Below are 13,091 nucleotides of genomic sequence, written 5' to 3' on the forward strand. Positions count from 1 at the left end.
CTGTCCCTCGTTAAGGAGCAAATAATTAGAAAGCAAAATGGTGACAGAGCAGTGAAGAGGAGTTATACAGCTGACCAATTTACAGGCCCAGCAGGCAGATCCTCTGCTGGTGTAAATTGTTCCAGCTTCTTTGAAGTCGATGGCGCTTTGACAATTTAGGCCAGCTAAGGATCTGTTCCCACAGGTTCCCAGCGTTGCAAAGATTGCATTCGTTTTAGCCACATAATGCAAATCTCTACCCTGGAAAAATTCCATTGAACCTTATTACTTGCATAGCATTAGCTGTTTTAGGAACTGAACAGGTTCCCTGAGATGGGATAGTGTTTAGTTTTATAGAAAACAAGGGGTAAATTTTAAGGCTTTTTTTTTTTTTTTTTTAATTTTTCCTGCCAAGATAGTCCTCCTTGGTCCCAGCAAGATCGGTGACCCTTGGTATTAACATTGGCCCTTTATTAGCAAAATATTGCCTGGCGTTTCCAGCCGCTATTAGGCTGCCTTCAGTATAGCTAAAACCGGCATGTGATTACTTCTGTCCACAGCAGCAGGTGTGCTCTGTGTCAACAGTAAGGGACTGTGGCTCTCACTTTGGAACTATGCAGTAACTTGGCAACGTAAGACTTGCTGACGTAGCTGATGTTACTGAGCTCAGTGAACTAATAAGCCATTTTTCTTTCCAAATTTGGAGTGTGTTCAAGCACAGGGGGAATATGGCATTGGCTAGAGCCAGCACAGTGGGAGAGAGGGATGGAAGCAAAGGTGCTGTGCCGATTTCCCTACATAGCTTTATGTACTTCATTCCCAACCAGCAACTCTTATGCATTGGGATTTTCATGGATCCAGCTAGACTCCAGTCTCTGAGAGTGGCCAGTAGTAGATTCTTTAAAAGAAGATGCCAAAAACTCTGCAATGGCAGTTATAGGATAACCTGCCTGCCAGGGAAAATAACCTTTCTGCCCCTGATTAATTAGCGGTTGGTTCATACGCTGGCTTATGAGGGTTTATGCCTCTTCCTCCGCTCTTGGAGTTTATAGTATTTACAGTAAAGACGCAAAAAAACAAAAGTCACTTTCACTTGCAACATAAGTATCTCTGTCTCAAAGTAACAATGGAGAGAATGAGAATTGGCTAATTTGATCCAGGACTAAATGTCACCATTTTGGTTAATGGCCACAGTTAAAGGCAGCTTAGTCCACTATTGTCCATTATGGAGTTTTGGGGTTGTTGGTTTTTTTTTTTTTTTTTGGCGAGGGAGGTTGTACCCTCCTCTGAAGCAGAAGCTGCTGGTCCCTCTCCACTGGACTAGATGGATCATTTCTGGTGTTCATTAAAACCATGGCAAAGTTGTGCTAAAAGACGAAAGGCCATATTTATCTTTGGAAGTGATGTGGTCATCATAAAAAAAAGTCACACTCTTCACAGAATGGGCACCTATTTAGGCCACCTAGGTACTTCTACATGGCCATATGACTATACTATGGGAGCTCCTCCCAGATATGTATAGCTTGTCCTCACAAAACACCCTTTGAGGGAGGGAAGTATATGGAACATGCTACAGGTGGGAAACTGAGGCACGGGTAATTAAGTGACTTTCTCAAGGTCAACACAGGCCATCTGTGGCGGAGCTGAGAATGGAACCAGATTTTCTGAGTCCCAGTCTAGTGCTGAACCACTTGACTTCCCTTCGCTCTAGGACAGAGGTGGGCAAGCTACGGTGGCCCGCGGGACCGTCCTGCCCAGCCCTTGAGCACCCGGCTGGGGAGGCTAGCCCCTGGCCCCTCCTCCGCAGGCTCAGCTCGCCTTGCCCTCAGCGCTGCGAGAGCCGCCGGGGTGTAGTGTATTAAATTGCTCCCTGTATGTGCTACTTACGGAGCACAAGGACTGGCCGCCTTAAGTAGTACACCATAAGTAGCACATTCCTACGGGGAGCAATTTAATACACTACACCCCGGTAGGGAAGGCTGTGCGTCCCCAAACAACCTGGCCCCTGCCCCCTATCCGCCCCCTCCACTTCCTGCCCCCTGACTGCCCCCCTCAGAACGCCTGACCCATCCAACCCCCCCAGTGGCGTAGCTAGGGTTGCTGCTGAGGAGGAGCGGCGGAGAAAAAAGGTGCATGTCCTTCGGCGGCATTTCGGTGGCCCTGCGCATGCGCTGAAATGCCGCCGAAGGACGGAGCGGCGCATGCGCAGGGCCGCCGAAATTATTCTTATTTCAGCGGCCCTGTGCATGCGCTGCTCCGTCCTTCGGCGGCATTTCGGCGGCCGTGCGCATGCACCAAAATGTCGCCGACAGATGGAGCGGCGCATGCGCAAGGCCACTGAAAGACGGAGTGGCACGGCGGCGCTGCCGAAATCACGGACAAGTGGAAAAGGCGCCACTTGGGGAATTCTGGGCTCGGGGGAGCAGGCGCTCCCCCTGCTCCCCCCCAGCTACGCTACTGAACCCCCCCACTCCTTGTCCCCTGACGGCCCCCTCCCGGGACCCCCCACCCCAACCGCCCCCCCGGGACCCCACTGCCTATCCAACCCCCCCCTCCGGCTCCCTGTCCCCTGACTGCCACAACCCCTATCCACACCCCCCCCCCTGACAGGCCCCCCCAGGACTCCCATGCCTATCCAACCGCCCCTGTTCTCTGTCCCCTGACTGCCCCCCGGGACCTCCTGCCCCTTATCCAACCCCCCTGCTCCCCCTCTTACCATGCTGCTCAGAGCACCAGGACTGGCAGCAGTAAGTAGAACACCGTAAGTAGCATTTTCCTACGGGGAGCAATTTAATACACTACACCTGCCCTCCATACAGTTTCGGAACCCTGATGTGGCCCTCAGGCCAAAAAGTTTGCCCACCCCTGCTCTAGGAGGAGGCCAGATCGGGCTTGTAATGTGTGTGTCCTTTGGTGACATAGCTACTTGATCACTCAGTACTGTACTGGATCCATCAACTGACTGGCCATACGCCCCCAAACAGCTGTCTGCCGGCCATGATTTACAGCAACTATCAGCCTGGGCCAAATTAAAAACAGTGGCACAGACATGAAAAGTATCTGTTGATACTCACACCTTCTTGTCAACTGCTGGGAATGGGCCACATCCACCTTGATTGAATTGGCCTCGTTAGCACTACAAAAAGTAATTTCCCCTCTGTTGATATTCACCCCTTCTTGTCAACTGTTGGGAATGGGGCACATCCACCCTAATTGAATTGGCCTCTTTAGCACTGACCACTTGGTAAGGCAACTCCCATCTTTTCATGTGTTGTATATTTATACCTGCCTACTGTATTTTCCACTCCATGCATCTGATGAAGTGGGTTCTAGCCCATGAAAGCTTATGTCCAAATAAATTTGTTAGTCTCTAAGGTACCACAAGGACTCCTTGTTGTTTTTACAGACACGAAATGTTCCTTAGCCTGAAAGTTGCTTGATTTATGTTTTTAAAACGGATCTTTATTTAAAAAAACAAATCTTCTTGTCACTTACTCAGAGCCAGAAACCTACCTTATGGACTGATCAGACATAAATTACGTTTTTTGTCGGTTACCACCTGAAGCATAAGAAGATGATCATGTATGTTCTATCGCAAAAATAAAAGCACAGTGTGAACAAAAATGCTGAAAGTCCCGAACTGTCACTTCCAGCAAGGAACTTGGGGTTAAACTAAAAATCCCTGGGAATTGAGTTTTATCATGGCATGTCTGGCAGACCAATGGTACTGCTATAACACAAAGTGGCTTTTTAAATGTTATGCACAGTGGTTGTTTACTTCAAGGGGGATTTTTTTTTAAAAAATTAGAAGGCTGATAGTAGAAAAATACTAAAGAGAATAGCTCTAGGCAACTTCATGGATGATCTAGTTTGCTAGTTCAGACCCCCTACTGCAGTTAAAGCACTGACATAGAACTCAGGAGCGTTAGATTGAACTCTGCCACAGACTTGTGGGGTGACCGTAGGCAAATCACTTAAATTTCTCTGGCCCTCAATTCCCCATTTTTAAAATGGGGATAACACCACCTCTTTTCTCCCAACCTCTGCACGTAACCTCTGGGAGAGCCTAGCTCTGATCTCAGTTGAGGCTAACATCATAGATTTTAATTCATAGATTTTTTAAGGTCAGAAGGGACCACAGTGATCATCTAGTCTGACCGCCTGCATTTCCGCTGCCACCGAATTTCATCCATCACAATTTGGATAATAACTCCATGGTCAGTAGCGCTCTGGTAGTCTAGAGTATCTATAAATAACATACTAGTGCTACTATGGGGGGGGGGAATAAAGCAATCTCCCTAGCCACTGGAGGAGATGATCAGGTAGCCAAGCCCTTCGAATGAACAGGCAGAGGCTCCAGCCACTACACGCTGTTTTTGAATGCATGCTTAGGCTGAAACCTTTTACAAGAACGACAGCTTGCCCATGGTAACTGATGACTGATTCCCCAGAGAGCTGGGACGCAGCAGGCAGCAGCAGTACAAGCTTCCTCAATGCTGCCCATTGTTTCACAGGATAATCTACTGTAAGGATTTGGTTAAACATGCTGTAATACAGTACCAATGGCTTGCATTATAAAATCAGCAGGTCCCTAGGCTCGCTGGCAATGCCAGTGAAGCATGCCGGGTGTTCATTAGCACAGACACCGGGCCTAGATATTTCCATTGCAGGGTCTGATCCTCTCAACTCCCACCAATTTGAATACTCAGCACTTTGTAGCATCAGGTCTGTAGTTGGAGGGAATAATGACAGTTACAGACAGCTTCTAAGAGTCAATCACTATTATTATTCCCATCAGTGAGTACTTGATCAGTTATGCAGTTGATTATTAGGTAGATTTCAGTAACTCGCTGTTCTCCAAAACCACCATTTACCAGAAAGGTTTTGAAAATGAATTGATTTAAGCAATTACCTGTTAACTGACGCAGCCTGGCCACAGGGCTGAATGCACTCTAAGAGGTACACTGGCTGGTGTCTACAGAGGAAGATCATGATGTCGGACCCCTGTAGGGTGAAATTTGCCCAGGGGAGAGTAGCTTGCAAAGGCACGGTGCCACTCCTTAGGATGGCTCCCCCATACTAGAAGAAAAATGCCTCACTGATACCAAAACGTACCATTTGGTAGGCTCAGATAAGCTGGTCTATATGGCACCTACTTTACTACAGCTACTGCATACGAGAGGAAGGATGGGCCAGTGCTTAAGCTGTAGGAGACGAGTCCCTGCTCTACCATGGATTCCCTGTGTGGGAAAGTCACTTAAGAGCCTAAATGTATTTGTGGTGCTGGGCCTTAGCCTCTCTGTGCCTCAGTTCCCCGTTTGTAAAATGGGGATAACAGTATTTCCAGCCCTCCCAGGGGTGTTGTGAAGCGCTCAGATTGTACCTAAACTATCTACGGAAATACAAGCCGTATAATGAGGCCGCTTAGGATCATGTATCCTGCCTCTGGTGTGGTAAACAAAAGAGAAGGGGGGGGGGAGGGGAGAGGACAGGAAAATGCCCGAGCTCATTATGCAATCTGAAGAGCTGGTGGGCCTTGGCTGTGATTAACATCGCCAGTCATCAGCAATTTGATGCAAAGCAAATCCACATGGCTCCCTATCCCACACTGAGATTCACTCCTTGACCCCTGGATTTATGGCTAATTGCCCTTTAAATGCCCCCTGCCCTGCAGGTAGGGAGAGCAGAGCATGGGAGCACAAGGCTGCAGGGTGGATCTAAGAGCAGATTCCTTGGTAAAGAAACAACAGACAAGCTTCAGCTGGAAAGGGCAGAAAGTTGTTTCACAGGGTGAGCTTTGCCTAGCTAGCAGATTGGAGGGGACGTGCTGAAGCCCTTGTGGTCCTGGCTGGGATGCATAGAAGTAGGGATTGCTGCATTTATAGGATCCTCTCCCCTTCCCCACAGAAAACCCCCCTTTGGTGCTCTGCAGGCTTCTGACTCCACAAGGGGTTGGCAGCTTGTGTAACTCACTGATGGTCAAATCAGGATTAATGTGTGCAGTTAGCCCCTGCTCAGATTGGGAACCCCTGGCCCGAGTGGGGAATGAAGAGGTGCCTGCTGGCAGAGATGCCTATGGGAGCACAACAACTCCCATTGGGAAGGAGGGTGGCCAGGAAGCACTATATGGAGCAGAGCAGACTGTATGGGAACCTGCCCAAGATCTGCAGGTTTTTGGAGTCTGATTCCCCCCTTCCTCAACTGGGCAAACTGTTCCTCCCTCCTTGCCCCAAACAATGGTAGAATCAGGAGACCAGGACATACTCCTGGTGTGGAATCCTGGCCGCAGTGAAGTCAAGGGGAGTTTTGCCATTGACTTCAATGGAGACAGTATACGCTCTCCTAGCTTGGGAGATGGGGTCCCAAAGATTTTTTTTTTTAGAAATGTTCTTTTTGTTTTAAGTACAGAATTATTTGCTAGCAAATCTAATATAATTCGGCCAACTAGGTGAATGAAAGTGTATTAGGGACTGGGAAGCTCATGTGCTGGTTTGTCAGTTTTGACTGTGTCCAGGAACCTAGCCTTTTTTGAAAAGTCAAAATTGCAATACTTAAAAAAAAAAAAAACCCATAAAATCAATGGCAGCTGCCTTTACAAGTGATTGCTATGCATGTCACACAGCGCAGAACGATGCTGAGATACCTTTGAACATGTGCTCTTTGCTGCTTCCCTAAAGCAGAATTGATTATTGTTAAGTGTTTTGTTAATGTATTCAGCTGAATAGCACAAAATCATTATGTTGTTCAGTTCATAGCTATGATCTTGGAGCAGCTTAACACCTGTGGACTGGGGCCGATCCTCAGCCGCTGTAAACTGGTGTCGGTCCATTGAAGTCAAAGGAGCTAGGCCAGGGGTAGGCAACCTATGGCACGTGTGCCAAAGGCGCCACGCGAGCTGATTTTCAGTGGCACTCACGCTGCCCGGGTCCTGGCCACCAGTCCAGGGGGCTCTGCATTTTAATTTAATTTTAAATGAAGCTTCTTAAACATTTTAAAAACCTTATTTACTTTACATACAACAATAGTTTAGTTATATATTATAGACTTATAGAAAGAGACCTTCTAAAAAGGTTGAAATGTATTACTGGCACGCGAAACCTTAAATTAGAGTGAATAAATGAAGACTCGGCACACCACTTCTGAAAGGTTGCCGACTCCTGAGCTAGGCCAAGTCACACCAGCAGAGACCTGGCCTAGATGATTCACTTTCCTGCTGAAATTCCTGTTCAGAAAATCTTATCTGGGTTGTTGCTTTCAACTCTTCATCTCACGTGTACACACAAACAAATATACACACTCGAATACAGAGAAACTGAGTAGAAGTGGGTCAAAACTGGGACTGCTACACCCAACGCCCTTGATTATGTCAGCGTAATTTAGGGTGACCAGATGTCCCGATTTTATAGGGACAGTCCCGATTTTTGGGTCTTTTTCTTATATAGGCTCCTATTACCCCCCACCTCCTGTCCCGATTTTTCACACTTGCTGTCTGGTCACCCTAGCGTAATTGTTATTGCAGCCTGTTTTACTTTAAAAGAGGAGCCAGCCTGATCATCAGTTCTCTGTTGGAGTTTCCAGCCTTGGTAGTTGGGCAAATAAAACCGCACCCTTTGAACTGTAAACTAAGGGGATTTGATACGGATAATCAGTGGACCAGAAAAATTGTGCCATTCACACATTTTTATTTAAAAAGTGTGATTCGTTTATAAAATGTTAATCCAGGGAGTATATATTCCTACTAAAATCCTTTCAATATAAAATATAATATTTTAAAAAGTAAAACATGATACAAAATGGTGTAAGACATGAGTAAGAAAAACCCCTCTGCAGTGAATATAAATATCCTCATTGCAGCTCCTTTCAAAGGCTGCAGTTGCATCCCTGTTAATATCTTGGAAATAATTCCCTCCAGGTCAAACCATCGCCTCTGTTCTGGTCCAGCCACTTCCCACAAGGGAAAATCGTGGTCACTCCAGTAGCTGAATTGGTGATCTCCACCCTCTCCACTAACCAGCCGGTTGCTATGCCGCTGTTGTCATGTTCAATCCGGACTTTTTTCAACTCCCCCAACTCCAGGGTTTCCAGGCAAAACCTGTTGGTTTTGCCCCGTTCAAAGAGGTTCCGGAACTTCTGCTTGAGAGCACGCTTGCCCGAATCTCCGTTTATTCCAAAGACGGTGATAAAGACATTGGCGTCGGTCCCAGCTCCTTTTTCAGACCCTGTAACCACAATGACCTCATATTTGACTGGCACCAAGCTCCGGGCTTTGCTGGCAAAACTCTCTATGACCTTGGCACACTCAAAGACTTTGTAGTCACCCCTCTTGTTCGTCAGTGGAATTTTTGCATTGCACTTGAAAAAATATCTGCCAAAGGAAAGTTAACAGTGTGTTAATAATATGGCCTTTTGCTTTGCATTATGAATGCCCAGGTATAATGGGGACAGACGATTTAGCAATTCACCTACTACTAATGTTTCAACCTTGTATTTAGAATGAGAGGGACATATCCTTGCTTGGGACTTGAACTGAAGATTCTGGGATTTTAAGAAACAGCACTGCTCTGTGTGCTACAGGAAGCTCTCTAAAGGACATAGCCAATTATTTTGCAAGTTTGAAATATATAGCCTCCCTGGAAAGACAAATTCAAGTCAGAGAACGTCAACTCAGCCCTTCAACCTTACAGTTGTTCTACATTTCAGCATTACCCAATACACTCGCCTTTGAATACGCTGAGCTAAAACAGCTCGCTTGAGTTACACAGTATGCGTATTAACACTTACACTTCTTCTGAAGTTCAAAAGTCCTGTGGTAGTGGATTTCCCCCAAACCATAACAATTTCCACTGCCCTCTTGCCCTCAAACAGCTCTGCCCCCACTCTCTAATCGCAGTGGAGGTAGCTCATTTTACTTGTGCTTTTACTGGATTTTTTGGCATGGGCAACACATAATGGAGACCAGGGAAGGCTAAGCCTTCCCCCCAACCCTCGCGCCACCATGGGGGAGGGGCAGTGGTGGATTTGGGACCCCCCTGAAAAGTCTCCTCCCACCACGGCTCCAGGGCTGGAGGAGCTCTCGCTCCCCGCTGCAACTCTGCAGCTGGGGGGTAAGGGGAAAGAGCTTTTCTGGTCTCGGGGCGGGGGAGTGAATGGGGGGATGGGAGGGGGTGGAATTGGGTGGAGCCATGGGCGGCGTCACGGGCAGAAGGGGCGGAACAGGGGAGGAGCTCCGGGCTCGGTGCTCCAGCCAGGGCTGAGAGCTCCGCCGCAGTCCCAGCCAGGGCCATGGGGGGTGGCTGACAGCAGCGAGTGGAGGCGGGGCTTTGGCTGGAAGAGGCGGGTCCTCAGCTGGAAGAGATGGGCAGGGGGCTAGTCTCCCCAAGAAGAAGCTTTGCCCACCACCCATGTTTTTTGGATATCAGGGACTTATTCTGAAGGCTGTTGTAGCTCTAGGGGTGAACAGCAACCCTAAACATTGGTAGAACACGACTGTTCAAATCCCATGCTTTCAAGCAGATGGTTTAAATGACTTCAATCTTCCTAAGCTGCACCTTGAGATTTGCCATCTCATACATGCAACGTTGCAAGGGGAAGGGGCTTCCTAGCTGAACAGCCCCTCCTCGGATTTCCAGGTTGAAAACCTGTTGTGAGGCCACCATGTTGCAGGTTCAGTGCTGCCCTCTGCAGAGCAGGGCCGCTCAGAGGATTCAGGGGGCTTGGGGTCTTCGGCGGCAGGGGGCCCCCGCCGCCGAATTGCCGCCAAAGACCCGGCACTTCGGTGGCGGGTCCCGGAGCAGAAGGACCCCCTGCTGCCGAACTGCCGCCGAAGACCCGGAGCAGAAGAAGCTCCGGGGGCCCGGGCCCCGTGAGAGTTTTCCGGGGCCCCCGGAGCGACTGAAGGACCCCGCTCCAGGGGCCCCAAAAAACTCTCGTGGGGGCCCCTGCGGGGCCCAGGGCCTGGGGCAAATTGCCCCACTTGCGCCCCCCCCCCCCCCCCGGGCGGCCCTGCTGCAGAGTCAAGGGGAGGATTATTGAGGGAGTTGTGTCATGACAGGAGTGCTGCGCTAGCACGTTTAGTTAGGCATTAGGGCTGAAGATCAAAAACAATAGGATCCTCACACAGTAAATCCTGCATCAAGCCCATAACTTCTATTTGAGCTAGAGCATTGCTTTTAAAAGGACATCCACTCTTGATTTAAAGAGTTTGAGTGATGGAGAATCCAACATGTCCCTAGGTAACTGAAGTCACTCAACTTATGCCAGAATTGAATGTGGTGCCCTTGTTGTCTTATTTGCCTGTCAAGTGTCATGTACACTCACAGAGCTATAAAAATAATATCATAAATGGCTACTATCGGAGAGCCCAGCAGAGCAGGCAGGCTGCTGCTTTTTGATTTAAAACAATCAAACAAACTTAGGGACAAGTTTTCAAAGTTAGGTGCATCATCTATGCTCTCACCCATCAAGGTGAAGTTCAGCAATTACCACCATCAATGGGATGACAAGGAAGGGGGCAGAGGTGAGGGAGAACAGGAAAAGAGGGAATATTAAAGGCTGGGGGAGGAAGTATGTGTCCCCCCTCTCTCCTCGTTTATAACTCTCAGCTCATCCTGAGCAGACAAAGGAAGCAGCAAGCACTGAAATATGTACCAGATGCTGAAAACCCTTCACTCCACTGGGATGCCCCTGGCGATGTACAGGAAGCACATAACATACTCATAAATTACTGTGTGTCTGGTAATCAGCCAGAGATTTGGACATTGGGCTTTTAATGAGGTATTTTATTTGCAATGATGCAAGTCATTTCCACCTGTGTTTCCTCCCTCTCCTGTCCAAACGGCAGCAGGCACTCCCTGAAGGAATTCAGCTGGATTGCATTATGCATGGATAAAATTAAGACCTGAAGAAAGGGCTTCTTCAGCACCATAGTGTTACCATATTTCTTAAGGTCTTACAACACTTTGAATGCGTCTGAAACCACAGAAATACCTGCCCATGTTTGGAAAGAAGTGTTGTACCTGGGAGGGTCTGATGAGAATAAATCCTGAAGCCCTTATTCAGGGGTGGGAACGTACTTCCCAGTGAGAGCTTTTTTAACTCTCTCACAACTGCCGTGTTGCCAGCTCTTGGGATTTTTATCGTGGATTTTGTGATATTCTGAGTTTTCCTTAAAACCTCAGCTGGGGGAATTGTCTCATTAGGTGAAAATCTCAGCTTTCTTTCTTTCTTTCTTGTAAATTTCTACCCCTCAAAGTTGCAGAGAAAAGCTTGAAAACATGACCCAATTGTATGCTAATGACTCTAAAACCAAAAGGCAAAGAAAAAGAACCGAAATATATTATTTAAAATAAAATCATGACTGTTAAGTCAATCTTTTTAATTTGCCTGGTTTTTGGGGAGAGGGTAGAGGGGAAACGGGGGGGAGGGGGTGTCTCCTCTCATCATTTTTGAACCTCTGGGATGGGCAATACTGAAGGCTGGATCCAGCAACTGGAGCAGCTGCTGCTAGGTAGGGCTGTGGTTACGGAGAACATTTAAGAAGCCAGGGTTCTGGGCAGAATGGGCTGTGACAGGCTGCAACTTACAGCAGAATCTTGTTGCTGTACTATGTCATGTTTAAATAAAAGACTTGAATTGTGCTTTAAGAAGACCCCTGCCCCCTTGTGGGGCCACATTGGTTCCAGTGAGGCCCTTCAGATGCACAATAGCCTCGGGCATGTGGCTGTGATTGCAGGGTCGGGCGTTAAGGGAGTTCCACCGATTGCGAGACAAGACTATAACTGACTGAGTTTTCATTGCAAATATTAACATGGCCCTTGTACAGGCTGATTTGATTTAGCTGTTGATTAATTTGCTGGAAGAGACACTTAACGTCAAAATCGCACATCAAGGATTTCTTTTTAAACACTAAACTGTCTCAGCAGGAATGAAACCCTTAAAGTTAAATACTTTAACGGTAGAGGCAATATCGCAGAGAAGAAAAGGAATCCATTAATAGTTTGGATGTGCTTGCTTAGCTATGTTGGCCCAAGATTGACAGCTAGTAGGTATTTGCTCTTCGGATGACCATTCTTTTCCTTTTTCTGCCTATTCTCAGCGCTAGCAGCTCATTAATTCTGCATGAACATTGCCACTTCCAAATGAAGGGCTCAGGCTGATGGGGCCAGGGAGTTGAAGTGCTGAGAGGTTAGCCGATCACACGAGATCACCAAGATAAGCTGAAGTCTCTTGAAAACCTTGGAAGGTTTCTGCCATCTCCAAACCAGAGAATAAAAATATCTTTTGGTTTTTGTGACAGGGTGTACTGGGCCTTTGTGGCCCCCTCCTGGAGGCCCCATCATCCTGCCCCAGGAAAGGAGCAGCAAGGGTGGATCCTGGACATGCCTAGCGAGGCTGCATGGAAGCGGCCAATCAGAGCCCAGCAGGTTCAAATAAAAGGCACTGCAGGGCCCAAGCAGATCAGTTCCTGGCTGGGACTAGAGGGGCAAGGTGGGGTGCTTCTCTCTGGCCTTAGGAGCTTACAGGATAGCCAGAGTCTGTTACTGGCAGCATTTGCTTAGCTGGGTTTGCAGGGAGAGAGGACATAAGACCTTAATCCTGAGATAAGGGTGAAGCTAAAAGGGGACAGGTAGGAAGAGGCCAAGGAAAGAAGTGGCAGCTAATTGAAATTGAGCAGTATGTGGTGGCTGTTCATAGGGTCCCTGGGTTGGAACCTGGAGTATTGGGCAGCCCTGGGTTCTGCTACTGGCTAGAAGTAAAGTAGTGTAAACCCCACAAAGTGGGCAGGACTGAGTTGGGAGCCCAAAGAAAGGGCGAAAGGCACCTACTAAGGGCAGATAGACTGTTTATCTATCAGATGGTATATACCCCAGAAGGTGTTCATCTAGACTTGGCTGGAGAGCCAAGCCACAGAAGACCTGCCAAGCAAGTCTATCAGTGCTGCATACAGCAGCAGGAGGCGCTCAAGAGGTGTGTCTCCCCGTTATAGTTTTGTAGATGACTCCTGAGTTGCTTTTGGATCCAAGGATTCATACTGGAACCATCCCAAAATGCAAAGGGAGTCAAATCTGAGGTTTCTCCCATGTTGAATACTGACATGCCTGAATGTCATTTTC

General features: G+C 47.8%; 1 protein-coding gene across 1 annotated transcript in view; it reads right to left on the minus strand.

Moving 5' to 3' along the window:
* Positions 1-7,863: 7,863 nt before the first annotated feature.
* The window catches only part of LOXHD1 (lipoxygenase homology PLAT domains 1), a 315,455-nt gene continuing 310,227 nt past the window's right edge, over positions 7,864-13,091 (minus strand). Inside the window, exon 46 of the mRNA XM_065406719.1 lies at positions 7,864-8,344. Within this exon, the coding sequence (XP_065262791.1) occupies positions 7,864-8,344 (481 nt within the window). The remainder of the gene's footprint in view (positions 8,345-13,091) is intronic.

Source organism: Emys orbicularis, chromosome 6 (assembly GCF_028017835.1).
Source record: "Emys orbicularis isolate rEmyOrb1 chromosome 6, rEmyOrb1.hap1, whole genome shotgun sequence".
Lineage (NCBI taxonomy): Eukaryota > Metazoa > Chordata > Testudines > Emydidae > Emys > Emys orbicularis.